Source organism: Carcharhinus amblyrhynchos, unplaced genomic scaffold (genome assembly GCF_965287045.1).
Source record: "Carcharhinus amblyrhynchos unplaced genomic scaffold, sCarAmb.v2.hapA scaffold_858, whole genome shotgun sequence".
Taxonomy (NCBI): Eukaryota; Metazoa; Chordata; class Chondrichthyes; order Carcharhiniformes; family Carcharhinidae; genus Carcharhinus; species Carcharhinus amblyrhynchos.
The window spans coordinates 1-27,383 of NW_027650598.1; the positions used below are offsets into that span (position 1 = coordinate 1).

Consider the following 27,383-nt stretch of genomic DNA (forward strand, 5'->3'; position numbering starts at 1 on the left):
TTCCCTCCCACAGTCCGAAAGATGTCCAGGTTAGGTGGATTGGCCGTGCTAAATTCTCCCTCAGTGTACCCGAACAGGAGTGGGGACTCGGGGATTTGCACAGTAACTCCATTGCAGTGTTAATGTAAGCCTAATTGTGACACTAATAAATAAACTTAACCGCTTCACTCACACTCTGCTCCTCCAGCTCATCCCCACCTTCTTGTAACAGGCGATCTCGAAGCGTTTGCCAGCTCCCTTCACGTGGGCAGTCACCACATTGGTTAGGCGGATTTGGTTAGTGAGAGTGAACATGGACATTGTGGCTGGGAGCCGATCCCAAAACAGTGGCCCGAATCCCCACTTCTGCCCAGGTTTCCCCTACCGGGCCTGACTCAGACTCCCTCTCCCCGGCCCATTTGTGAGACTAAGAAATAAATGTTAAGAAAAGAAAATCCTTGCCTTGCACTCAGGTGGTGTTGGAGGACTTGGTGGAATAACAATGTACTGGAGTCAAGATTAACCTAGCAACGATAGACCCGCCACTTGTACCTGAATGTTAAAATGAGTCATTATGTATAATTTACAAGGCAAACCTCGCTATTTAAGTGTGAAAGATTAATGCTTACAAGTGTTCTTTGTTATCAGCGCAGACACTTTTTCCCCCAGCTCAATAAGTGATAACTTGGAGTGAAATGAAGGAGTCGCTTGGGAAATGTGGATTTATTAAGGAAAGCCAGTACAGACTTGTGGAGGGGCAAATGTTGTTCACTGACTGCCTGAAGCTTTCTGATGATGGAACAAAGAAGGTTGATGAGGCTGGTGATGTTGCTGTGGTGTGCAGGGACTTTCAGATGGCATTTGAGACAGTGCCGCACACTCGACTTTGTTCTCAAAGGGACAGTTTCAAAGTCTGTGAACTCGGAGGCATTGCGAGGAGGACCGTGTCAAATTTTGAAAGGAATTTCTAGGTGAAGTGAGCAGACAAGTTATTGATGGAAAGAAATGTAAAGTGATCTATTTTGGCAGGACAAACACAGATAATCTAAAACAAAGGTGGTCAGGAGCAGAGGGATCCAGACACGTATACGCAGAGATCATTGAAGGTGGAGAGAGCACTTAAAGTAGAAAGTATTCTTCACTTTGTTAATAAAGGCTTATGTTAAACTTGTGTAAAATACTGGTTTCGCATCAACTGGAGTATTAAAGTTTATTTCTTAGTGTCACAAGTAGGCTTACATTAACACAGCAATGAAGTTACTGTGGAAATCCCCAAGTCGCCACACTCCTGTTCGGGTACACTGAGGGAGAATTTAGCACGGCCAATCCACCCTAACCAGCACATCTTTTGGACTGTGGGAGGAAACCCACACAGACACAGGGAGAATGTGCAAACTGCACAGACACTGGCCCAAGCCAGGAATCGAACCCGGGTCCCTGGTGCTGTGAGGCAGCACTGCTAACCTCCGTGCTACCTGTATTGTGCCAGTTCTGGGCGCCACACTACAGGAAGGATGTGAAGGGTTCAGAGAGAGTGCAGAATTGATTCCAGAGAATGGTTCCAGGGATGAGGAATTCAGTGATGTGGGTAGATTGGGGAAGTTGGGACTGTTCTCCTTGGAGACAGGAAGGTTAGGAGGAGATTAGATCGAGATGCTCAAAATCATGAGGGGGCCGAACAGAGTAGAGAGGGAGAAATTGTTCCCATTGGTGGAAAGACCGAGAACCAGTGGGACAGAGATTTGTGATTGGGGAGGAAAACAGAGGAAATGCTTTTTTACACAGCGAGTGGCTAGGATCTGGAATGTACTGTCTGAGTGTGTGGTGGAGACAGATTCACACAGTGAGTGGCTAGGATCTGGAATGTACTGTCTGAGAGTGTGGTGGAGACAGATTCATACAGTGAGTGGCTAGGATCTGGAATGTAATGTCTGAGAGTGTGGTGGAGACAGATTCACACAGCGAGTGGTTAGGATCTGGAACGTACTGTCTGAGAGTGTGGTAGAGACAGATTCACACAGTGAGTGGTTAGGAACTGGAATGTACTGTCTGAGAGTGTGGTGGGGGACAGATTCATGCAGCGAGTGGTTAGGATCTGGAACGTACTGTCTGAGAGTGTGGTAGAGACAGATTCAATCGAGGGTTTCAAAAGAGAATCTGATCACTATCTGGTGAGTTAAAAAGAATACAGGGAAAAGGTGACAGAGTGGCACTAGGTAAATGGCTTCTTTGGAGCTAGCACAGAAATGGTTGGTTGAATGGCCTGTGCTGTGTAACTATTTTATCAACTAACAATTTATTTGAATGTAGCACAGTGGAATGCTATTAATCAGAAAGTATTGCCTCGAACAAGGAATTCTGTCTGGCTGGCGGGACAGAGAGTGTTCATATCTCAGTTGGAGGATTCAGTACCTTTAACCCAATGATTGTGCCTTGCAGTTTTCAGAATGAGTTTCCCCGACCTGATGATCTCCTGCAGTGTCCCTATGACAAGAACCATCATATCCGAGCTTGCCGTTTCCCCTACCATCTGGTGAAATGCAGGAAGGTAAGACTGCAGATATATAGCTATAGTATTGGAGCAGTCTCAAAAGACAACAACAATATTTTTGATTTGATTTATTATTGTCACATGTATTGGGACACAGTGAAAAGTATTGTTTCTTGCGCACTATACAGACAAAGCATACCATTCATAGAGTACAGAGGGGAGAAAGAAAGGAGAGGGTGCAGAATGTAGTGTTACAGTTACAGATAGGGTGTAGAGAAAGATCAACTTAATATTTGATTTATTATTGTCACATGTATTGGGACACAGTGAAAAGTATTGTTTCTTGCGCACTATACAGACAAAGCATACCATTCATAGAGTACAGAGGGGAGAAAGAAAGGAGAGGGTGCAGAATGTAGTGTTACAGTTACAGATAGGGTGTAGAGAAAGATCAACTTAATATTTGATTTATTATTGTCACATGTATTGGGACACAGTGAAAAGTATTGTTTCTTGCGCACTATACAGACAAAGCATACCATTCATAGAGTACAGAGGGGAGAAAGAAAGGAGAGGGTGCAGAATGTAGTGTTACAGTTACAGATAGGGTGTAGAGAAAGATCAACTTAATATTTGATTTATTATTGTCACATGTATTGGGACACAGTGAAAAGTATTGTTTCTTGCGCACTATACAGACAAAGCATACCATTCATAGAGTACAGAGGGGAGAAAGAAAGGAGAGGGTGCAGAATGTAGTGTTACAGTTACAGATAGGGTGTAGAGAAAGATCAGCTTAATATTTGATTTATTATTGTCCCCTGTATTGGGACACAGTGAAAAGTATTGTTTCTTGCGCACTATACAGACAAAGCACACCATTCATAGAGTACAGAGGGGAGAAGGAAAGGAGAGAGTGCAGAATGTAGTGTTACAGTCATAGCTTGGGTGTAGAGAAAGATCAACTTAATGCAAGGTAAATCTACTCAAAAGTCTGACAGCAGCAGGGAAGAAGCTGTTCTTGAGTCGGTTGGCACGTGACCTCAGACTTTTGTATCTTTTTCCCGACGGAAGAAGGTGGAAGAGAGAATGTCTGGGGTGTGTGGGGTGTTTGATTATGCTTGTTGCTTTTCTGAGAAAGCAGAAGTGTAGACAGAGTCAATGGACAGGAGGCTGGTTTGTGTAATGGATTGGGCTATTTTCACGACCTTTTGTGGTTTTTTTGTGGTTTTGGTCAGAGCAGGAGCCCAGACCAAGCTGTGATACAACCAGAAAGAATGCTTTCTATGGGGCATCTGTAAAAATTGGTGAGAGTTGTCGCTGACATGGCAAATTTCCTTAATTTTCTGAGAAAGTAGACTTCCTTTCCTCAAAGCACCGTGACAATATAAATTTGCAGACACGTAATCGAACATTTGACACAGAGACACGTGAAGAGATATTCGGACTGTTGATCAGAGCTGGATTTTTCAGAAGATTTGAAGGAGGGAAAAGAGAGGAGGAGACGGCCAGGCTCTCCCAGGCGGATACGTGCTGGAGAGACTGAAATCAGGAAGAGGCCGGAATGAGAGGAGCCCAGAGATCCCAGAGGGGTATTTATAGTGATAGAGAGGGGGTGTAGGGGCTGGAGGAGGTTACAGAGATAGGGAGGGGGTGTAGGGGCTGGAGGAGGTTACAGAGATAGGGAGGGGATGTAGGGGGTTGGAGGAGGTTACAGAGATATGGAGGGGTGTAGGGGGCTGGAGGAGGTTACAGAGATAGGGAGGAGGTGTAGGGGCTGGAGGAGGTTACAGAGATAGGGAGGGGGTGTAGGGGGCTGGAGGAGGTTACAGAGATAGGGAGGAGGTGTAGGGGCTGGAGGAGGTTACAGAGATAGGGAGGGGGTGTAGGGGGCTGGAGGAGGTTACAGAGATGGGGAGGGGGTGTAGGGGCTGGAGGAGGTTACAGAGGTAGGGAGGGGTTGTAGGGGGCTGGAGGAGGTTACAGAGGTAAGGGAGGGGTATAGGGGGCTGGAGGAGGTTACAGAGATATGGAGGGGTGTAGGGGGCTGGAGGAGGTTACAGAGATAGGGAGAAGGTGTAGGGGGCTGGAGGAGGTTACAGAGATAGGGAGGGGGTGTAGGGGGTTGGAGGAGGTTACAGAGATAGGGAGGGGTGTAGGGGGCTGGAGGAGGTTACAGAGGTAAGGGAGGGGTATAGGGGGGTTGGAGGAGGTTACAGAGATTTGGAGGGGTGTAGGGGCTGGAGGAGGTTACAGAGATAGGGAGGAGGTGTAGGGGCTGGAGGAGGTTACAGAGATAGGGAGGGGATGTAGGGGCTGGAGGAGGGTACAGAGATAGGGAGGAGGTGTAGGGGCTGGAGGAGGTTACAGAGATAGGGAGGGGGTGTAGGGGGCTGGAGGAGGTTACAGAGATAGGGAGGGGGTGTCGGGTGCTGGAGGAGGTTACAGAGATAGGGAGGGGGTGTAGGGGCTGGAGGAGGTTACAGAGATAGGGAGGGGGTGTAGGGTGCTGGAGGAGGTTACAGAGATAGGGAGGGGGTGTAGGGTGCTGGAGGAGGTTACAGAGATAGGGAGGGGGTGTAGGGTGCTGGAGGAGGTTACAGAGATAGGGAATGTTTTGGGCTGGAGATGCCCCTGCACATACTTGGACACTAAGGTGCAGTTTACCATGGCCAATCCACCTAACCTGCACATCTTTGGAGTGTGAGGGGAAACCAGAGCACCCGGAGGAAACCCGTGCAGACACAGGGTGAATGTGCAAACTCCACACAGACAGTGACCCAAGCCAGGGATTGAACCTGGTCCCTGGCGCTGTGAGGCAGCAGCGCTAACCCACTGTGCCACCCTATTGAACTGCCCTTGTCCGCTGAGTTGATTGATTGCTTCCTCCGTGGAACTGAGTTGTAAAATAGCGGCAGCCAGTTTGAGAATGCCGCTTGTAGGTATGGACAGAGGTGGGATTGGGCAAGGTTGAGCTTTCCACCCTGGACTGGAGCTCAATGTATCATTGGTGAAGAGAGAATGCATATTCCATTGGATCCAACTCTTAGCAACTGGAGCTGAACACCAGTGTCTGTCTGTGAGCAATGCGGCTTCTCAGCTGCAGGAAATCCAATTGAGCCAGAGGCCCGATATTCTTTAGACCGAAGGATATAGGAGCTGAATTAGGCCATTCGGCCCATCGAGTCTGCTCTGCCATGGATAAGTTTCTCAATCCCATTCTCCCGCCTGTTCCCCGTAACCTTTGATCCCCTTACCAATTAAGAATCTACCTATCTCTGTCTTAAATACACTCAATGACCTGGCCTCCTCTGTGGCAATGAATTCCACAGATTCACCACCCTCTGGCTGAAAAAATTCCTCCTAATCTCTGTTCTAAAGGATCGTCCCCTCTACTCTGAGGCTGTGCCCTCGGATCTGAGTCTCTCCGACTAATGAAAACATCTTCTCCATGTCCACTCTATCCAGGCCTTTCAGGATTCTGTCAGTTTCAATGAGATCCCCCCTCCATCCTTCTAAACTCCATCGAGTACAGACCCAGAGTCCTCAACTGCTCCTCATTCGTCAAGCCTTTCATTCCCGGGATTGTTCTTGTGAACCTCTGGACTGTCTCCAAGGCCAACTCATCCTTCCTTAGGTACGGGGTCCAAAATTGCCCTCAATACTCCAAATGTGATCTGACCAGAGCCTTATACAGCCTCAGCAATATATCCCTGCATTTGTTTTCTAGTCCTTGCAACATGAATGCTAACATCGCATTTGCCTAGCTATCAACTCAACTTACAAGTTAACCTTCAGAGAATCCTGAACCAGACTCCAAAGTCCCTTTGCGCTTCCAATTTCGGAATTCTCTTCTCATTTAGAAAATAGTCTATTCCTCTATTCTTCCCACCATAGTGCATCACCTCACACTTTCTCACACTGTATTCCATTTGCCAGCAGGGAACAAGAATGAGGGATGGGTGGGAAAGAAGGAAGAGCAGGGCAAGGTCAGGGTCATCATTACCATTGTTGGAGACCTCTTAATGTTGAGGCTTTAGAATTGAACAAAGAACAAAGAAAATTCCAGCACAGGAACAGACCCTTCAGCCCTCCAATCTGCACCGACCATGCTGCTCCATCTGAACTAAAACCCCCTCTCCTTCCGGGGACCATATCCTTCTATTCCCATCCTATTCATGTATTTATCCAGACGCCCCTTAAAACTCACTATCGTATCCACTTCCACTCCCTCCCCCGGCAGCGAGTTCCAGGCACCCAGTACTCTCTGTGTAAAAAATCTGCCTCGTACGTCTCCTTTAAACCTTGCCCCTCACACCTTAAAGCTGTGCCCCCTAGTAATTGACTCTTCCACCCTGGGAAAAAGCTTCTGACTATCCACTCTGTCCGTGCCCCTCACAATCTTGTAGACCTCTGTCAAGTCGCCCCTCAACCTCCGTCATTCCAGTGAGAACAAACCAAGTTTCTCCAACCTCTCCTCATAGCTAATGCCCTCCATACCAGGCAACATCCTGGTAAATCTTTTCTGTACCCTCTCCAAAGCCTCCACATCCTTCTGGTAGTGTGGCAACCAAATATTCCAAGTGCAGACTTGCCAGTTTTTAAACTCAGTGTCCCTGCCGATGAAGACAAGCATGCCGTGTGCCTTCTTGACTACCTTCTCCACCTGCATTGCCACTTTCAGTGACCTGTGTACCTGTACACCCAGATCCCTCTGCCTATCAATACTCTTAAGGGTTCTGCCATTTACTGTATATTTCCTATCTGTGTTAGATCTTCCAAAATGCATTACCTCACATTTGTCCAGATTATCCATCTGCCATCTCTCTGTCCAAGTCTCCAACTGATCTATACCCTGCTGTATCCTCTGATGGTCCTCATTGCTATCTGCAAATTCACCAACCTTTGTGTCGTCTGCAAACTTACTAATCAATCCAGTTTCATTTTCCTCCAAATCGTTTATATATATTACAAACAGCAAAGGTCCCAGCACTGATCCCTGACGAACATCAGTTGTCACAGTTCTCCATTCAGAAACGCACCCTTCCACTGCCACCCTCTGTCTTCTATGACCGAGCCAGGTTCTGTACCCATCTTGCCAGCTCACCTCTGATGCCGTGCGACTTCACCTTCTGCACCATGAGGGACCTTGTCAAAGGCCTTACTGAAGTCCATGTAGACAACATCCACTGCCCTCCCCTCGTCATTTCCTCGATAAACTCAATTACGTTAGTGAGACACGACCACCCCTTCACAAACCATGTTGCCTCTCACTAATAAGTCCACTTATTTCCAAGTGGGAATAAATCCTGTCTTGAAGAATCCTCTCCAATAATTTCTCTCTCACTGGTGTAAGGCTCACCGGCCTGTAACTGCCTGGATTATTCTTGCTACCTTCTTAAACAAAGGAACAACATTGGCTGTTCTCCAATCCTGTCGGACTTTCCCTGTAGCCAGTGAGGAAACAAAGATTTCTCTCAAGGCCCCAGCAATTTCCTCCCTTGCCTCTCTCAGTATTCCCCATCAGGCCTGGGGACTTGTCTACTTTAATGTTTCTCAAGAACCCCAATACCTCTCCTTTTTGATCACAACATGACTCAAACTATCTGCACATCCCTTCCCAGACTCATCGTCCACCAAATCCTTCTCTTTGGTGAATACTGATGCAAAATACTCATTCAATACATCACCCATTTCCTCTGGTTCCACGCGTAGATTCCCCCTCCTGTCCTTGAGTGGGTCAACCCTCTCCCTGCCTACCCTCTTGAACATAGAACAGTACAGCGCAGTACAGGCCCTTCGGCCCTCGATGTTGTGCCAAGCTATGTCCGAACCCAAGATCAAGCTATCCCACTCCCTATCATTCTGGTGTGCTCCATGTGCCTATCCAATAACCGCTTGAAAGTGGAGTTGGACACTTTAGGAACTATCACAGCAGGCAGTGCATTCAACACTCCAACTACTCTCGGAGTAAAGAATCTACCTCGGACATCCCTCCTATATCTCCCACCATGAACCTTATAGTTATGCCCCCTAGTAACAGCTACATCCACCTGAGGAAATAGTCTCTGCACGTCCACTCTATCAATCCCCCTCATCATCTTATAAACCTCTATTAAGTCGCCTCTCATCCTCCTCCGCTCTAAAGAGAAAAGCCCCAGCTCCCTCAACCATTCATCATAAGACCTACCCTCCAAACCAGGCAGCATCCTGGTAAATCTCCTCTGCACTCTCTCCAATGCTCCCACATCCTCCTTACAGTGAGGTCACCAGCACTGCACTCAATATTCCAAATGTGGTCTCACCATAGTCCGGTATAGTTGCAGCATAACATAAGAACATAAGAAATAGGAGCAGGAGTAGGCCATCTGGCCCTTCGAGCCTGCCCCGCCATTCAATAAGATCATGGCTGATCTGTCGTGGCTCAGTTCCACTTTCCCGCCCTCTCCCCATAACCCTTAATCCCTTCTCTTATCAAAAACCCATCAACCCGCTTCTTAAAAATATTTAGCGAGGCAGCCTCCACCACTTCAACGGGCAGAGAATTCCAGAGATTCACCACCCTTTGAGTGAAGAAGTTCCTCCTCAACTCCGTTCTGAACCGCCCCCCCTTTATCTTGAGGCTGTGCCCCCTAGTCCTACTGTCTTTTTTGAGCGGGAAGAGTCTTTCCACCTCTATCCTATCCATCCCATTCATCATCTTATACGTCTCAATGAGATCTCCCCTCATTCTTCTAAACTCTAACGAGTACAAGCCTAGTTTATTCAGCCTCTCCTCATAGCTCAACCCCCTCAACTCCGGTATCAGCCTAGTAAACCTCCTCTGCACTCCCTCCAAGGCCAAAATATCCTTGCGCAGGTGCGGCGCCCAAAACTGCACACAGTACTCCAGCTGCGGCCTCACCAATGCCCTATACAGCTGCAGCAAGACCTCCCTACTTTTATATTCAATCCCCCTCGCTATGAAGGCCAGCATCCCATTCGCCTTCCTGACCACCTGCTGCACCTGCAGGCTGGGTTTTTGCGACAGAGCATATAACAGAGCATATAAAGCACAGACAGTTTAGAGATTACTGATTCGCATTTTAATCAGTAATCTCTAAACTGTCTGTGCTTTATATGCTCTGTCTGAGGCCAGAACTCTCCATTCACCTGACGAAGGGGGTAACCCCGAAAGCTAGTGAGTATATTATCAAATAAATAGGTTGGACTAAAACCTGGTGTTGTCAGACTTTTTACAATCCCCATGGACAGTGAGGACCCAAAGATCAAAGCTAAAGGCTCCGCAAAGGCCTCCCAAAGTGTCCTAAGGTGTATCCCATCTGGCCCAGGGGACTTATCGACCTTCAGGTTTTTCAAAATTGCTCATACATCTTCCCTCAGAACATCTGCCTTCTCTATCCTATCAGCCTGCATCACACTCTTGCTGTTTATATCTGTATAAAAAGCCTGGGATTTTCCATAATCCTGCTGGCCAGTGACTTTCCATGACCCCTTTTAGCCCTTCTTACTCCTTGCTTAAGTTTCTTTCTACTTCACTTGTATTCTACACTTGCTTCATGTGTTCCCAGCCTCCTAGCTTTGACAGATACTTCCTTTTTCTCTTAAACTAGGCTCACAATATCTCTCGTTATCCAAGGTTCCCAAAACTTGCCATACTTATCCGTTATCCTTACAGGAATGTGCCGGTCCTGAATCCCTGTCTTGAAGGTCTCCCACATGCCAGATGTTGATTTGCCCTCAAATATCTGCTCCCAATCTCCATTCTTCAGTTCCTGCCTAATATTGTTGTAATTAGCCTTCCCCCAATTTGGTACCTTCACTTGAGGACTACACTTATCTTTGTCCATCAGCACCTTAAAGCTTATTGAATTGTGGTCACTGTTCCCAAACTGCTCCCCTACTGAAACATCAACCATCTGGCTGGGCTCATTCCCCAATACCAGGTCCAGTATGGCCCCTTCCCTAGTTGGACTATCTACATACTGTCTCAAGAAGCCCTCCTGGATGCTCCTTACAAACTCTACCCCATCCACACCCTAGCACTAAGTGAGTCCCAACCAATATAGAGGAAGTTAAAATCTCCCACCACAACAACCCTGTTACTTTTACACCTTGCCAAGATCTGACGACATATCTGTTCATCTTGCTGCGGCTATATAGGGCATTGGTGAGGCCGCAGCTGGAGTACTGTGTGCAGTTTTGGGCGCCGTACTTACGCAAGGATATTTTGGCCTTGGAGGGAGTGCAGAGGAGGTTTACTAGGCTGATACCGGAGTTGAGGGGGTTGAGCTATGAGGAGAGGCTGAATAAACTAGGCTTGTACTCGTTAGAGTTTAGAAGAATGAGGGGAGATCTCATTGAGACGTATAAGATGATGAATGGGATGGATAGGATAGAGGTGGAGAGACTCTTCCCGCTCAGAAAGGACAGTAGGACTAGGGGGCAGAGCCTCAAGATAAAGGGGGGGCGGTTTAGAACGGAGTTGAGGAGGAACTTCTTCACTCAAAGGGTGGTGAATCTCTGGAATTCTCTGCCCGTTGAAGTGGTGGAGGCTGCCTCGCTAAATATTTTTAAGACACGGGTTGATGGGTTTTTGATAAGCGAGGGGATTAAGGGTTATGGGGAGAGGGCGGGAATGTGGAACTGAGCCACGACAGATCAGCCATGATCTTATTGAATGGCGGGGCAGGCTCGAAGGGCCAGATGGCCTACTCCTGCTCCTATTTCTTATGTTCTTATCTGTCTCCCGCTGGCAGTTGGGCGCTCTCTGGGTGATGACGGTGAAATGCCACTGCGGCAGGGAGGTGACAGGCCTCCTCCCACCCTGTTTCTCCAGCCTCCACCCCTCCTCCCAACAGCCTGCTCCAGCAGGCCCCACAAGATCCCAGTCATCGGGCCTACACTCAGCATCAAGCAGAGCTCCTGGAACCTGCAAGCTGGCTTTTCTTTCAATCATTATGTAGAAGAACTGAAGAGATTTTGTAGCAATACCTCCCATCCGATTCTGTAATTCGGCTGATTAATGCTGTTAATGCTTGTGGAAAATTGCCCGCACAGCTTGTAGAACTGGCCTTTGAGGAACAGAATTTCTGCTTTTGACATATGTTTTCAGACTAAGCTCAGACTTTCAGCACAGCTGGAATCTTGAAGTAAAAACTTTGGGACTTTGGAAAATAAAGTGGTTACGTTTGGTATGGTTTTGCAAAATGTCACTAAAATATGTGCGCAAAAGTAGGGAGGTTTTGCTTCAGATATCTCGAGCATTAGTGAGGCCACATTTAGAATCCTGTGTTCAGGATTGATCTTTTCCCTGAAGGAAAGATGTAACTATGTGGGAAGCATTTCAGAGAACACAGCACAGGAACAGGCCATTCAGCCCTCCAAACCTGCACTGACCATGCTGCCCGACTAAACTAAAACCCCCTACCTTCCAGGGACCGTATCCTTCTCTTCCCATCCTATTCATGTCTTTGTCAAAAAGTCCCTTAAAAGTCACTATCATATCCCCTTCCACTGCCTCCCCCGGCAGCGAGTTCCCCATCCCACCTCCCTCTGTGTAAAAAATCTGCCCCATACATCTCCTTTAAACCTTGCCCCTCGCACCTTAAACCTGCACCCCCTAGTAATTGACTCTTCCACCCTAGGAAGAAGCTTCTGACTATTCACTCTGTCCATGTGTCTCATAATCTTGTCGATTTCTATCAGGTCACTCCCTCAACCTCCATCGTTCCAGTGAGAACAAACCAAGTTTCTCCAACCTCTCCTCATAGCTAATGCCCTCCATACCAGGCAACATCCTGGTAAATCTTTTCTGTATCCTCTCCAAAGCTCCACATCCTTCTGGTAGTGTGGCGACCAGAATTGAACACTATATTCCAAATGCAGCCTAACTAAGGTTCTATAAAGCTGCAACATGACTTGCCAGTTTTTAAACTCAGTGCCCCGGCCGATGAAGGCAAGCATGCCGTATGCCTTCCTGACTACCTTCTCCACCTACATTCCCACTTTCAGTGATCTGTGTACCTGTACACCCAGATCCCTCTGCTTATCAATACTCTTAAGGGTTCTGCCATCTACTATATATTTCCTATCTGTATTCGACCTTCTGACATGCAATACCTCACATTTGTCTGGATTAAGCTCCATCTGCCATCTCTCCGCTCAAGCCCCCAACCGATCTATATCCTGCTGTATCCTCTGATGGTCCTCATCACTGTCCACAGTTCCACCAACCTTTGTGTCATCTGCAAACTTACTAATCAATCCAGAAGATTTACTCAGGAATGGGCAGACTGTCTTATGAGGAAAGGTTGGACAGGCTCGGTTTGTATCCACTGGAGTTTAGAAGAGTAAAAGGCGACTTGATTGAAACCTTTCAGATCCTGAGGGGGTATCGACAGAGTGGATGTGAAGAGGATGTTTCCTCTTGTGGGAAGATCTAGAACTCGGGGTCACTGTTTAAAAATAAGGGGTTGCCCATTTAAAACAGATTGGGCAAGACAAATTCTGGGAGGGTGATGAGTGTCTGGAACTCTCCTCCTGAACAGGCAGTGGGAACAGTCTGTGGATGTTTTTAAGGCAGAGTTGGATAGATGCCTGGTAAGCAAAGGGGTGAAAGGTTATCAGGAAAAGGCGGGATGCAGACTTGAAGTGACTGTCGGGATCAGCCATCTGATCAAACGATGGGATAGGCTCGAGGGGCTGAATGGCCTAATCCAGCTCCAAATTTGTGTGTTTTTTCTCATTATTTTAGAGCTTAGTTTGAGGATTGAATTTTTACTGAGTGAAAAATGAAGGTTGAATCTCCTGTGGAAAAAGAAGTTGCGTAATTTGATTCCATCGGATGAGCTGTGATTAGACGTTGGCACGTTTTTACGATTTGAACCTTATATTCCGCATAGATAATGACCCACCAAACGAGATTCGTGGGTGGGAACAGGGTTGTTGGTGAGTGGTCCCGAATTGACCATGTTCTTCCTGCTTTGACTTTACTGTCAGAATTTTCCGGAAAGAGCTCAGAATTTGGAGTCCTGTCCCTTCAATGCAAGACACCGGATCCCGAAAGCTGAGATGAAACACCACATCACGATCTGTGCCGACAAGAAGGTTATTGAGGAGGATTTTGGTAAGATAACATGTTGTGTTTGGCCGCTGCGTGCGTTAAAAACGGCTGTGTTGAGTATAGGGCTAACGGGAGGACTTTGAATAGTGTGGATGAACAGAGGGATCTAGGTGTATGTGTACATAGATCCCTGAAAGTTGGGAATCAAGTAGATAAGGTTGTTAAGAAGGCGTACGGTGTCTTGGCGTTTATTGGTAGGGGGATTGAATTTAGGAGTCGCAGCGTCATGTTGCAACTGTACACAACTCTGGTGCGGCCGCACTTGGAGTACTGTGTGCAGTTCTGGTCCCCACATTATAGGAAGGATGTGGAGGCTTTGGAGAGGGTGCAGAGGAGGTTTACCAGGATGTTGCCTGGTATGGAGGGGAGGTCCTATGAGGAGAGACTGAGGGATTTGGGGTTGTTTTCACTGGAAAGAAGGCGGCTAAGAGGGGATCTTATAGAAGCATATAAGATGATTAGAGGTTTAGATAGGGTGGATGGTGATAGCCTGTTTCCTCGGATGGAGAAATCTAGCACGAGGGGGCATGGCTTTAAATTAAGGGGGGGTAGTTATAGGACGGATGTCAGGGGTAGGTTCTTTACCCAGAGGGTGGTGAGGGACTGGAATGCCCTGCCTGCTGCAGTTGTAAATGCGCCTAGTTTGGGGGCGTTTAAGAGATTGGTGGATAGGTTTATGGACGAAAAGGGATTGGTTTAGATTAGAGGGTCAATGTTTTTTTTAAAATAAGACTGGTCGGTGCAACATTGTGGGCCGAAGGGCCTGTTCCGCGCTGTAATGTTCTATGTTCTATGTATCTTTGACAGAGCCACAGCATTCCAAATTGTGTTGTTAACGCGCGCTCTCTGGACTGTGTCTGTGTTGCCAAGCTCTCTGGTTTAGCAATAGGACACTTTGGATGGGATTTTCCGGCTCCTGCCCGCCCTGAAACCAGAAGATCCCGTCCTCGATCGATGCACCTTTCCACGGCCCGCCCCTCGCTCACTCCAATTCCCGTGATGGGTGGGACGGTAAAACAGTCGTGATAGAAGGCTGTTTGAGTGACTGGAGACCAGTGTCCAGCGGTGTGGAGGCAGAGAGGGATCTTGGGGTAATTATCCACAGATCCCTGAAGGAGGCAGAGCAGGTGAATAGGGTAGTTAAAAAGGCACATGGGACACTGGGTTTTATCGGTCATGGTATAGAGTACAAGAGCGGGGAGGTAATGTTGGAGTTGTACAGAGCGTTGGTGAGGCCACAGCTGGAGAACTTGGATCACTGTCTGTGCGGAGTTTGCACATTCTCCCCATGTCTGCGTGGGTTTCCTCCGGGTGCTCCAGTTTCCTCCCACAGTCCAAAGATGTGTAGGTTAAGTGGATTGGCTATGATAAATTCTCTCTGTGTATCCAAATAGGTGCTGGAGTGTGGCAACTAGGGGATTTTCACAGTAACTTCATTGCAATGTTAATGTGAGCCTTACTTGTAACACTAATAAATAAAAAAAAAACATGAAGGTTTTGGGAAGAACATAGGTTACATCCTACCATTAACTGAGTAAGTCCTGCCCTGGTTCAATCTACCAAAATGCATCACTTTGCATTTATCTAAATTAAACTCCATCTGCCATTCGTCAGCCCACTGGCCCAATTGATCAAGATCCCGTTGCAATTGGAGATAACCTTCTTCACTGTCCACTATGCCACCAATCTCGGTGTCATCTGCAAACTTATTAACCATGTCTCCTATATTCTCACCCAAATCATTAATATAAATCACAAATATCAGTGGATCCAGCACTGATCCCTGAGGCACATCGCTGGTCACAGGCCTCCAGTTTGAAAAACAATCCTCTACTACCACCCTCTGGCTTCTGTCATCAAGCCAATTTTGTATCCATTTAGCGACCTCACTCTGGATCCCGTGAGATTTAACCTCATGCAAAACCTAATATGCGGTACCTTGTCAAAGGCCTTGCTAAAGTCCATATAGACAACATCAACTGCATTGCCCTCATCTACCTTCTTGGTTACCCCTTCAAAAAACTCAATTAAATTTGTGAGACATGATTTTCCACTCACAAAGCCATGCTGACTGTCCCTAATCAGCCCTTGCGTCTCTAAATTCCTGTAGATCCTGTCTCTCAAAATACCTTCTAACAACTTACCCACCACAGATGTGAGGCTCACTGGCCTGTAGTTCCCAGGCTTTTCCCTGCAGCCCTTTTTAAACAAAGGCACAACATTTGCTACCCTCCAATCCTCACCCGTGACTATCAATGATTCAAATATCTCTGGAGCCTGTCCCACCAATTAAATAACGTTAACAGAACCGGACCATTAAGAAACGACGAGTTGATGCACTCATTTGAATGATTTGATTTATTATTATTGTCACATAGGAAGGTGACGGCCTAGTGGTATTATCGCTAGACTATTAACCCAGACACTCAGCTAACGTTTTGGGGGACCCGGGTTCGAATCCCACCATGGCAGATGGTGGAATTTGAATTCAATAAAAATAATCTGGGATTAAGAATCTACTGATGACCCATTGTTGGAAAAACCCATCTGGTTCCCTTTAGGGAAGGAAATCTGCCGTCCTTACCCGGTCTGGCCTACATGTGACTCCAGAGCCACAGCAATGTGGCTGACTCTCAACTGCCCTCCAAGGGTAACTGGGGATGGGCAATAAATGCTGGACCAGCCAGCGATACCCATGTCCCACAAATGAATAAAAAAAAACAGTGACAAGTATTGTTTCTTGTGCACTATACAGACAAAGCATACCGTTCATAGAGTACATAGGGGAGAAGGAAAGGAGAGGGTGCAGAATGTAGTGTTACAGTCACAGATAGGGTGTAGAGAAAGATCAGCTTAATATTAGATTTATTATTGTCACATGTATTGGGATACAGTGAAAAGCATTGTTTCTTGCGCTCTATACGGACAAAGCATACCGTTCATAGAGTACATAGGGGAGAAGGAAAGGAGAGGGTGCAGAATATAGTGTTAAAGCCTTGCTAGGGTGTAGAGAAAAATCAAGTTAATATGAGGTCGGTCCATTCAAAAGTCTGACAGCAGCAGGGAAGAAGCTGTTCTGAGTCGGTCGGTACGTGACCTCAGACTTTTGTATCTTTTTCCCGACGGAAGAAGGTGGAAGAGAGAATGTCCGGGGTGTGAGAGTCCACGTTTCTGCTTCACGTTGATGTAGACAGGGGCATGTTCTCCTTTACGCTTCCTGAAGTCGATGACAATCTCCTTTGTTTTGAGGGAGAGATTATTGTCACCGCACCAGTTCACCAGATTATCTCATTCCTGTAACTCTGTCATTGTTTGAGATCCGACCCAATACGGTGATGTCATCAGCAAACCCGAAAATCGAATCGGAGGGGAATTTGGCCGCACAGTCATGGGTGTATAAGGAGTATAGTAGAGGGCTGAGAACACAGCCCTGTGGGACACTGGTGTTGAGGGTGATTGTGGAGGAGGTGTTGTTGCCGATCCTTACTGATTGTGCTCTGTGAGTTCGGAAATTCAGGATCCAGGGAGGAGCCGAGGCCCAGACCACGGAGATTGGGGTTGCGGTGTTGAAGGCTGAGCTGTAGTTAATAAATAGGAATAGAATTGGGTGTAGAATGAGTAGAAATGGGTGTAAATGAGGCAGTCAGTTGGTATATGGAGCAAGATATTGGGCAGGGAGCAAAGCTTTGCTGCCAATACTTCACCCACCTTGCAGGAGGTGATCCCAGCTATTTCAGTCAGAGTTCACTCCTTCCAGCAGACGTTGCTGGTTTGCGAATGCGAACAGGAACCCTGGCTGATTGAGGAGATCAAGGCTATTTATCATTGTCCTGTGTGAGACCAGTTAACTTAGTGCAGCCTAATCCTACCACCCTCTCCCCCACAGTGACAGGCAGCCATGAGTAATACAAAGTTTGAAGATTATGTCTCGGTAATCCTCACCATTTTCACATTGTACTTGCCAGTAAATTCTCTGCCTTCTTTCACAGTGAGTGGCGCTCAGCGCAAACCTTGTGACGCCCCCCTGAGCACTTGGCAGTGCCCCCCACTCGAGGAAGACTGGGAGAAAGGTCAGTGTCAAGTTTATTTGCTGCTGTGTTCATTTCCTCCTCCTGTCTCTCGTGTAAAGCTCCCCCTCCCCGTGACCGTAATCCTCTTTAACCCCCTCCTGTAATACTCTTGTCTGTGTCTGTTAAAGTTTAAAATTTATTTATTAGTGTCACAAGTAGGCTTACATTAACACTGCAATGAAGTTACTGTGAAAATCTGCTAGGTACCACACTCCTGTGTGGGTACACTGAAAGACAATTTAGCATGGCCAATCCACCCTAACCTACACATCTTTGGACACTAAGGGACAATTTAGCATGGCCAATCCACCCTAACCTACACATCTTTGGACACTAAGGGGCAATTTAGCATGGCCAATCCACCCTAACCTACACATCTTTGGACACTAAGGGACAATTTAGCATGGCCAATCCCCCTAACCTATACATCTTTGGACACTAAGGGGACAATTTAGCATGGCCAATCCACCCTAACCTACACATCTTTGGACACTAAGAGGCAATTTAGCATGGCCAATCCACCCTAACCTACACATCTTTGGACACTAAGGGGCAATTTAGCATGGCCAATACACCTAACCTGCACATCTTTGGACACTAAGGGGCAATTTAGCATGGCCAATCCACCCTAACCTACACATCTTTGGACACTAAGGGACAATTTAGCATGGCCAATCCACCCTAACCTACACATCTTTGGACACTAAGGGACAATTTAGCATGGCCAATCCACCCTAACCTACACATCTTTGGAGTGTGGGAGGAAACCCATGCAGACACGGGGAGAACGTGCGGACTCCACACAGACAATGACCCAAGCCGGAATTGAACCTGGGTCCCTGGTGCTGTGAGGCAGCTGCTTACTGTGCTACTGTGCCGTGCAAAGTTAAACCTTTGTGTTTGATGCTCAGAAACAGTTGTCTCTTATGCTGAGCTCCCCTTGCTGATCTTTCCCCTTCAATTCTGTCCTTGGAACAGATCAGTAAACAGCTAATTATATCCATTCTTCTTTCAGTCTTTGCCAATAGTAAGCACTACTTTTAACTGTGTGGGTCGAAATATTTTATAAAATTCAAACTTAACCATTGACAGTGGTGGGAATCGAACCTAAAGCCTGTTGATTTTGTCACTGACCTATATCACCAGGCCGCAGGAGGAATCCAACATAATTGCGTGAACATTGCCTGCCCCAGGAGGTTTCTTTTGGAATTCAAATTCGACCATCAGCCATGGTGGGATTTGAACCTGGAATCCCAGAACATTGTTCTAAGTTTGTGGCTTACTCAGTTTTGAGTTCAAACAATGAACCAATTTGAGATAAATCCAACAAACTGCATGACAAATCAAAGGGACAGAGGCTTAAAGGGTACTGCCTTAATTAGCAATAGGGCAGCCCAGTCGTTAGCACTGCTGCCTCACAACGTCAGGGACCTGGGTTCAGTTCTGGCCTCGGGTGACTGTCTGTGTGGAGTTTGTACATTCTCCCCCTGTCTGGGTTTCCTCCCACACTCCAAAGATGTGCAGGTAAGGTGGATTGGCCATGCTATATTGTCCCTTAGTGTCCAAAGATGTGCAGGTTAGGTGGATTAGCCATGCTAAATTGCCCCTTAGTGTCCAAAGATGTGCAGGTTAGGGTGGATTGGCCATGCTAAATTGTCCCTTAGTGTCCAAAGATGTGCAGGTTAGGGTGGATTCGCCATGCTAAATTGTCCCTTAGTGTCCAAAGATGTGTAGGTTAGGTGGATTGGCCATGCTAAATTACCCCTTAGTGTCCAAAGATGTGTAGGTTAGGGTGGATTGGCCATGCTAAATTGCCCCTTAGTGTCCAAAGATGTGTAGGTTAGGGTGGATTGGCCATGCTAAATTATCCCTTAGTGTCCAAAGATGTGTAGGTTAGGTGGATTGGCCATGCTAAATTGCCCCTTAGTGACAGCAAGGTAAATACATGGTGTTATAGGAAACAGCCTGGGAGGAATTGTTGTCAGTGCTGACTCGGTGGGCTGAATGGCCTCCTTCGGCACTGTCTATGAAATTGCAAACAAAAAACTTAAAACATCAAACTAAAATGTGATTGAGGGTCGCGAAAGCACCCCAGCCCCCTGCAGTGCCCAGTGGGTATGGCAGGCCACGACAGTACTGGCAGACTCATTGTGTCCCTTCTCTAGGGACAACCAAACTGTGTGAGTATAGTTGCCAAGTTGGCTAATAAGCAGGGATAAATAAGTCACTTTGTTCTGGCCTGTGCACTATGGGGATGAGCTATCTATTGTATGATAAGGTGCAGAGGCATGCAGCTGAGATCTTTGAGCTATTAACAAAAGTTTGAATTTTCTTGCTAACCATTTTTTATTTGCTCCTTATTTTGCTGCTTGTTGGTGTCTAGATGAGGACGAATCAGCAGGAACTTTCATCTATGGCTATTCTAACCTAAACAAAAACTGCATCAAAGCCAGGTAACAATCCTTCAAGGCTATGTGCTGTTGCAAGCGTGCATCTGACCTACTGCTGCAATTGTCCTGTTCTGGTACTCAGTCTGTAGAAAGAGCAATGTATTTTAAACCCAGCGTGACCAGCTCACAGTGTTTAGAGAGGAATGTCCCAATAGTCCGGCAGACTGTGAAATAAGTCGAGGTTTTGGAACCTAAGTTCACACTGACCAAACAACTCCACGCTGAAGGGAGGAAGGGTGTGAAATATGAGATGAAGTTAAGGTAGTGAGGGAGAAATGGGTTTAACATCTTTCGAAAATGGATAAACTCCAGGCCTGGACAACATATGTTCTCATCTGCTAAGATATGCAAGGGAAGAATTGCATACTTGTGTGTGGAGGATCTGACCATCACTTTTCAATCCTCTCTGGTGAGGGGAGTGGGGCCAGGGGAGTGGAGGAGGATTTAGTTGTTTTAAGAAGGTGAACAGAATAGTCTGAGTGATTACAGATCAGCCAACCTAAACACTGTGCTGGGAAATTTATTGGAAAAGATTCTGAGGTTCAGGATAGATGCTCATTTGGGAAGACACTAATTATTCAGAGACAGCTCTGATTTGTTAAGGGAAGGTCATGTCTGATTAAGAGGAGATAATGAGGGTTGAAGGTCACACGTTGGTTTAGTCAACATGGATTTCATAGGAACATAGAATCCCTACAGTGCAGAAGAAGGCCATTCGGCCCATCAAGTCTGCACTGGCTCTCCAACAGAACATCCCATCCAGGCCCTATCCCCATAACCCCACGTATTTACCCAACTAATCCCCCGAACCTACAGCAGGGCTTTTGATAAGATCCCACATGGCAGACTGGTTAGAAAAGTAAAAGCCCATTGTGGGGGGGAGAGGGGGTCTGAGACACAGTGGAAAATCAGATCCAAGATCAGCTCCGAGGCAGGAAATGACGGGAATAATGGAGGAAGGGGGTGTGTGTGTGACTGGAAGGCTGTTTCCAATAGGGAAACGCAACGCTCAGTCTGAGGTCCCTCACCTTTTGTGTTAATGATTTGGGTAGAATGTCGGAGAGGTGGTTAAGAAGCTGCCTGATGGCACAAGAACTGGCTGTGTGGGTGATAATGAAGAGGAAAACTGCAGCAAGGTATCAAATGAGCTGCTCAGGTGGGTGGGAGGCTGGCGAATGCCGGTCAACCCAGAGAAACGTGAGGTCGTGTATTTGGGGAAGGCGAACAAGGACGGGAATCCACAGCAAGTGATGGGAGACTGAAACGTGCAGAGGAACAGAGGGATCTTGGAATGCACGATGACACATCACTGGGTAGGAGAACAGTCTGCAATTCCGGTCAGGTGGATAAGATGGTTATGAAGGCAGACAGCATACTTGCCTTTATTAGCTGGGACGTTGAATGCAGTAAGAAGTCTCAACACCAGGTTACAGTCCAGTAGGTTTATTTGGAATCACGAGCTTTTGGAGCACTGCTCCTTCATCAGGTGAGTTCAGGTAGGTTTCACAAACACAGCGTATATAGACAGAGACACAATTGCAAGACAATGGTTGGAATTGTCTTACAATTGTGTTTTTGTCTACATACGCCATGTTTGTGAACTCAACTCTCCACTCACCTGATGAAGGAGCAGTGCTCCAAAAGCTCGTGATTCCAAATAAACCTACTGGGCTGTAACCTGGTGTTGGGAGACTACTTACTGTGTCCACCCCAGTCCAACACCGGCATCTCCACATCGAGGCATTGAAAATAAGAGCAGGGAGGTTATAAATGCTAGTTAGACCACAGCTGGAGTAGTGTGTACAGTCCCGCTCCCTGTACTATAGGAATGATGTGGTTGCAGGAGGGAGGCTACAGAGATTTACCAGGATATTGTCTGGTTACAACTTCTTCCCTGCTGCCATCAGATTTTTGAATGGACCTATCTTAAATTAAGTTGATCTTTCTCTATGATTATAACATTATATTCTGCACCCTCTCCTTTCCTTCTCCCCTACATACTCTATGAATGGTATGCTTTGTCTGTACAGCACGCAAGAAACAATACTTTTCACTATACGATGCCAATGTGACAATAATAAATCAAAGCCTGGGACGGGTGTGCTGAATTCGGGCAGTTGGTGTATTCAAATTGCCATAGTAACTCTCTCCTCTGCGAGGTAAAAATGTCTGAATGTTGGAACAACGAAAAGTGCAGCACAGGAACAGGCCCTTCGGGGCGAAGGGCCTGTTCCTGTGCTCCACTTTTCGTTGTTCCAACATTCAGACATTTTTACCTCGCAGAGGAGAGAGTTACTATGGCAATTTGAATACACCAACTGCCCAAACATGCTGATCATGATGCTCTAACTAAACTAAGAAAACCCTTCTGCCCTTACTCGGTCCGTATCCCTCTATTCCCTCCCTATTCATGTACCCATCCAGATGCCTCTTAAATGTTGTTAATGTTCCTGCTTCCACCCCCTCCTCTGGCAGCACGTTCCAGACACCCACCCCTCTCTGTGTGAAAAACCTCCCCCGCACATCTCCCTTAAACTGTCCCCCTCTCACCTTGAACCTATGTGTGCCCCCCCGCGTAATTGACACTTCCACTCTGGGGAAAAAGCCTCTGACTATCCACCCTGTCTCTGCCTCTCATCATTTTGTAGACCAGGTCTCCCCTCAGCCTCCGTCTTTCCAGTGAAAACAATCCCAGTTTCTCCAACCTCTCCTCATAGCCAACACCCTCGAGACCAGGGAACATCCTGGTGAACCTTCTCCGCACTCTCTCCAAAGCTTCCACATCCTTCTGGTAGTGTGGTGACCAGAACTGCCGGCAATCCTCCAAATGCAGCCTAACCAAGGGTTTATATAGCTGCAGCATGATTTGCCAACTCTTGTACTCAATGCCCTGGCTGATAAAGGCAAGCATGCCTTCTTAATCACTTTGGCCACCCATGTTGCCACTGACAGAGAACTGTGGACCTGCACTCCCAGACCCCTCTGCACGTTACTGCTCCTAAGGGTTCTGCCAATTACAGTATGTGTTGGAAGTTAAAAGCCTTTGACCCTGCTGTAGCAGGGGTTTCATTGTTGCACTCTCTCCAGTTCTCTTTCAGGATACCAGAACAACCACAATATTGCAGCTGGGATCAGAGCTCCCAAGTCTTTCCCGGAGCAGCTGTCCTCGAGCGCACGTGTAGGATCTATTTCATTTGTTTGTCCCTGGAGAGTTGGTAAGGGCTGGAGGAGAGTCAGCTCCCGAGTCATGGGGACGAGCGAGCTGTCAGCGGGTACACCTTGGTGTCATTTTCCCTGGCCTGGGTGCGAGTTGGGGTGTTAGCGATCTGGCTGCTCACAAACCCAGCCAATCCCCCCCGCTATAACCCTAACCTTTCAAACACCAAAGCCCCCAGTATTTACAGGGATGGAGTGGAATTGGAGATGATGGGCTTGGAAGGCTTCTGAATGGAATGAATTGCCCCTGTTACCAGGTGGTAAGGGTGAGGGAGATATGGTGTGTCCAGAGATGGGGGGGGTGGGGTGGGGGTGAGGAAGGTAGTTACTGTATTGTCTGGCATTGTTGTGAGAATGAATCAGACTCTCTATGACCTTTGTTTGACCTCCAAGATGAGCTTCTAACTCCGTTGGTGCTCCACCCGCTGTAGTCTGACCTCTCTAACATCACCTATCTCCGCTGCTCATCTGCTGCTGCTGCAGTCCTCACCGTGCCTTTGGTGTGGTCTCGACTTGACAATCGCAGTGCTCCCCTGGCTGTCCTCCGACCCCATCCAAACTGCCGCTGTCCGTTGTCTAATCAACGTTAGGCCACTCATCACGTTTGTGCTCACCAAGCACTGACAAAGGATCCATCCAGACTCCAAATGTCAGCTCTGTTCTCTCTCCGCATGGAGTGCCGCGATTCAAGAAGGCAGCTCACCACCACCTTCCCAAGGAGCGACTAGGGATGGGCAATAAATGCTGGCCTAGCCAGCAACGCCCGGGTCCCACAAATTAGTTTTTAAAAAAGATGCTGTCAGAACTACTGATATTTTCCCGCATTTTCTATTTTTGTGCCATTAAATTATCCCGAGCTGAGTTAAATAATTTATAGACACACAGCCTTGAATAACACAATATTCCCCAAAAATATTCAAAAACAACCATCCATTCTCACCGATCCAAATGGTGCTCGATCAAAAGCAACACTCGGAGTATCAGCTTCGCCTGTGCTGTAATCATTCTTTTTTGATTCGTTCCTGGGACACGGGTGTCGCTGGCTGACCAGCATTTATTACCCATCCCTAGTCGTCCTTGAAACTGAGTGTCTCACGCGGCCATTTCAGAGGGCAGTTGAGAGTCAGCCACATTGCTGTGGCTCTGGAGTCACATGAAGGCCAGACCGGGGTAAGGACGGCAGATTTCCTTCCCTAAAAGAACCAGATGGGTTTTTCCGACAATGGTTTCGTCAGTAGATTCTTAATCCCAGATATTTTTTATTGAATTCAAATTCCACCATCTGCGGGATTCGAACCCAGGACCCCAGAACATTAGCTGAGTCTCTGGATTAATAGTCTAGTAATAATACCACTAGGCCATCGCCATGCCAGTTCTATCCAAAACGGCTATCCAGTTAGTCCCGCTCTCCTGTGTTCCTTACAGTTAACAATACGAGGGGGTAGTAACAGGCTTCAGGAGGTAGTAGACAGATGGGTAAAAGGAGGCAGAGAAGGTGGGATCTTTCCTCGACGTATGGAATCCATTGCGTGCTGTTGCGTTCGGTGTAGGCCTACAGAAAGATGTCAGTCTATCGCAGTAACCTCTGTGCTTTTGTTTCAGGTATGACTTCCCAAATGAAAGAATTGTCTGGTCTCCCACTACACTCTGTGAGTGTCACGCTTGATAAGTTAGTGATATTTGGACAGAAACGGGCAGAGGTCTGGCTATGCTCCTCTCTCTCTCTCTCTCTCTCCCCCCCGTCTTTCCAATCCCAGTTTGATTTTTGCAGCTTCCTGCACAGTGCAAACGGAAGACCGGAGGTTTGATTTCCTTCATTTCTCGGACGTGAGTTGTCACCGATGAGGAACGCGTTTGTTGCCTCATCCGAATTGTCCTTGAGTAGAGTGGTGGCGAGTTCAGCACCAACCATCTTTCTGTGGGTCTGGAATTGCGTGCAGGGCAGATGAGGCAAGGATCAAGCGGGTTTACAGCACAGAAAGTGGCCACTCGGCCCAACGTGTCTGTGCCAGCTGGAAAACGAGCCCCCCGACTAATCCCGTTCTCCAGCACTTGCTCTGTAACCCTGCGGTTAACAGAACTTGAGGTCCAGATCCAGACATCTTTGAGGGTTTCTGCCTCTCCTACCCTTTCTGGCAGTGAGTTCCATACCCCCCACTACCCTCTGGGTGAAAACATTATTCCTAATCTCTCCTCTAATCTTTCTGCCAATCACTTTGTCTCCCCTAATCACTGGCCTCCCTGCTAAAGTAAATAAGCCCTTCCCCTCCACTCTATCCAGGCCCCTCACAATTTTATACATCTCAATCAAACTTCCCCTCAGCCTCCTCTGAGCCAATGAGAACAACCCCAGTCTACCCAATCTTTCCTCATCACTCCAATTATCCAGTCCTGAGTGGCAACATCCTTGTAAATCTCTTCTGTACCCTCTCTAATACAATTACAGCTTTTTAGAATGAGGTGACCGGAACCACACACACACAGTGCTCAAGTTGTGGTTGGACTAATGTTTTATAAGTCTCAGCATGACCTCCCTGCTCTAATATTCTATACATTAGCTAGTAAAGGAAAAGGGTTGTTTTTATACAATCTGGTAGTTACATGCTCCTTAATTTTAAGACTATTTTGTTTAAATTCCCGATAGAATTTAAATTCCTCCAGCTGTCAAGACAGCACTTGACCAGGCCCCTGGATGACTAATCTGGTACTTTAACTAGTGTACCATTCATAGAATCCCAACAGTACAGAAGGAGACCATTCGGCCCATCGAGTGTGCACTGACCACAATCCCACCCAGGCCCTATCCCCACAACCCCATGCATTTACCCTGCTAATTCCCATGACGTTAAGGGTCAACTTAGCATGGCCAATCCACCTAACCCGCACATCTTTGGAGTGTGGGAGGAAACCGGAGCACCCGGAGGAAGCCCACGCAGACACGGGGAGAACATGCAGACTCCACACAGGCAGTGACCCGCGGCTGGAATTGAACCCGGCTCCCTGGCGCTGTGAGGCGGCAGTGCCAACCACTGTGCCACCATGCCACCTCTTCCCCCACAACATGTGTAATGTGAATCTGAGAATGGTGTGAGGAGCTTCCAGTGCTTTGGGTTATGTTCAGCAGAGAGAAAAACTGCCCCTGCGTCACAACCGCTATCTGCACAAGGTGTTGTCACGGTCGGCCTCGTTGGAATGCTCCTTACTGCGTTGGCATTGCTTTGTGGTGCTGGGCACGGTATGGACAGACGCTGCACTGGCATGGACCGCTGGCATGATGCTGCCTGTACGTGCCTGCAGAGCTGTCGCTTCCGTGTGCAAACTGAAGTGGTGGAAATGCGCGCCGTTCCGCAGACCGACAGCCTGCCGATATTCTCGAGATGCTCATTCACCTTCTGACTTTTCTTTCAGCCTCTTTCCTCCATTATGGAGACCCTGGAGCAGGAAGGCTAATGGAGATGGCCCGACTGTTTTACACGGGTATTGGACCAGCAGTTGGATTTGTGTCACTGGTGTGTGTTGCCATACGACATGAAGCACTGATAGGAATGGCGTGGAGATTGTCGGTTGTCAGTCAGTGGAGCTACATGTTGTCAACTAAGTGAATCATTTTACAATAGAAATGTTTAGTTGTCTTGCTTGACACACCCTGATGCTGCTGCCTGATTTCAGCTGACTTTTGCAAAATCACCCATTCTCATTTCACACACACATTACGTGACACCATGTTCACGGTACCTCATTGGCCGCCATGAGCTCCGGGACAGATCTGAAGTCAGCAGACTTCTATCACTCCTCCCATTTTGAGACCCCCCAACAGTGATCAGGGCAAATCCCGTGCATTACTCAATCGTATTGTTTGGAACGATTCCCTTTTTTTGGGTATTGTAGGGGTAGATTCCGTAGAATCCTGACAGTGCAGGAGGAGACCATTTGTCCCATCCAGTCTACATCTACTTCTACGGCAGCATCTTACCTATCCCTGTAACCCCATGGATTTACATGGCCAATCCCTCTAACCTACACATCTTTGGACACTAAGGGGCAATTTAGCA

At 47.3% G+C, this 27,383-nt stretch overlaps 1 protein-coding gene across 1 annotated transcript; it reads left to right on the forward strand.

The window, feature by feature from the left end:
• Positions 1–2,199: 2,199 nt before the first annotated feature.
• On the forward strand, positions 2,200–26,906 carry LOC145340231 (gametocyte-specific factor 1-like). The gene is made up of 8 exons (XM_080184674.1): positions 2,200–2,228; positions 2,419–2,527; positions 13,472–13,598; positions 17,585–17,665; positions 20,049–20,118; positions 23,203–23,330; positions 24,934–24,980; positions 26,740–26,906. The coding sequence occupies exons 1-8, from the start codon at positions 2,200–2,202 to the stop codon at positions 26,779–26,781; spliced, it is 633 nt and encodes a 210-aa protein (XP_080040800.1). The 3' UTR covers positions 26,782–26,906.
• Positions 26,907–27,383: the final 477 nt, after the last annotated feature.

Bases quoted from the DNA above. Each gene is read 5' to 3' on its own strand.
- LOC145340231 (XM_080184674.1), top strand. From the start codon at position 2,200: ATGGCTTCTTTGGAGCTAGCACAGAAATG. The intron at 2,229-2,418 runs GTTGGTTGAATG...TGTGCCTTGCAG, and splicing joins TTGGAGCTAGCACAGAAATG to TTTTCAGAATGAGTTTCCCC. The intron at 20,119-23,202 runs GTAACAATCCTT...CACTCTCTCCAG, and splicing joins AAAAACTGCATCAAAGCCAG to TTCTCTTTCAGGATACCAGA.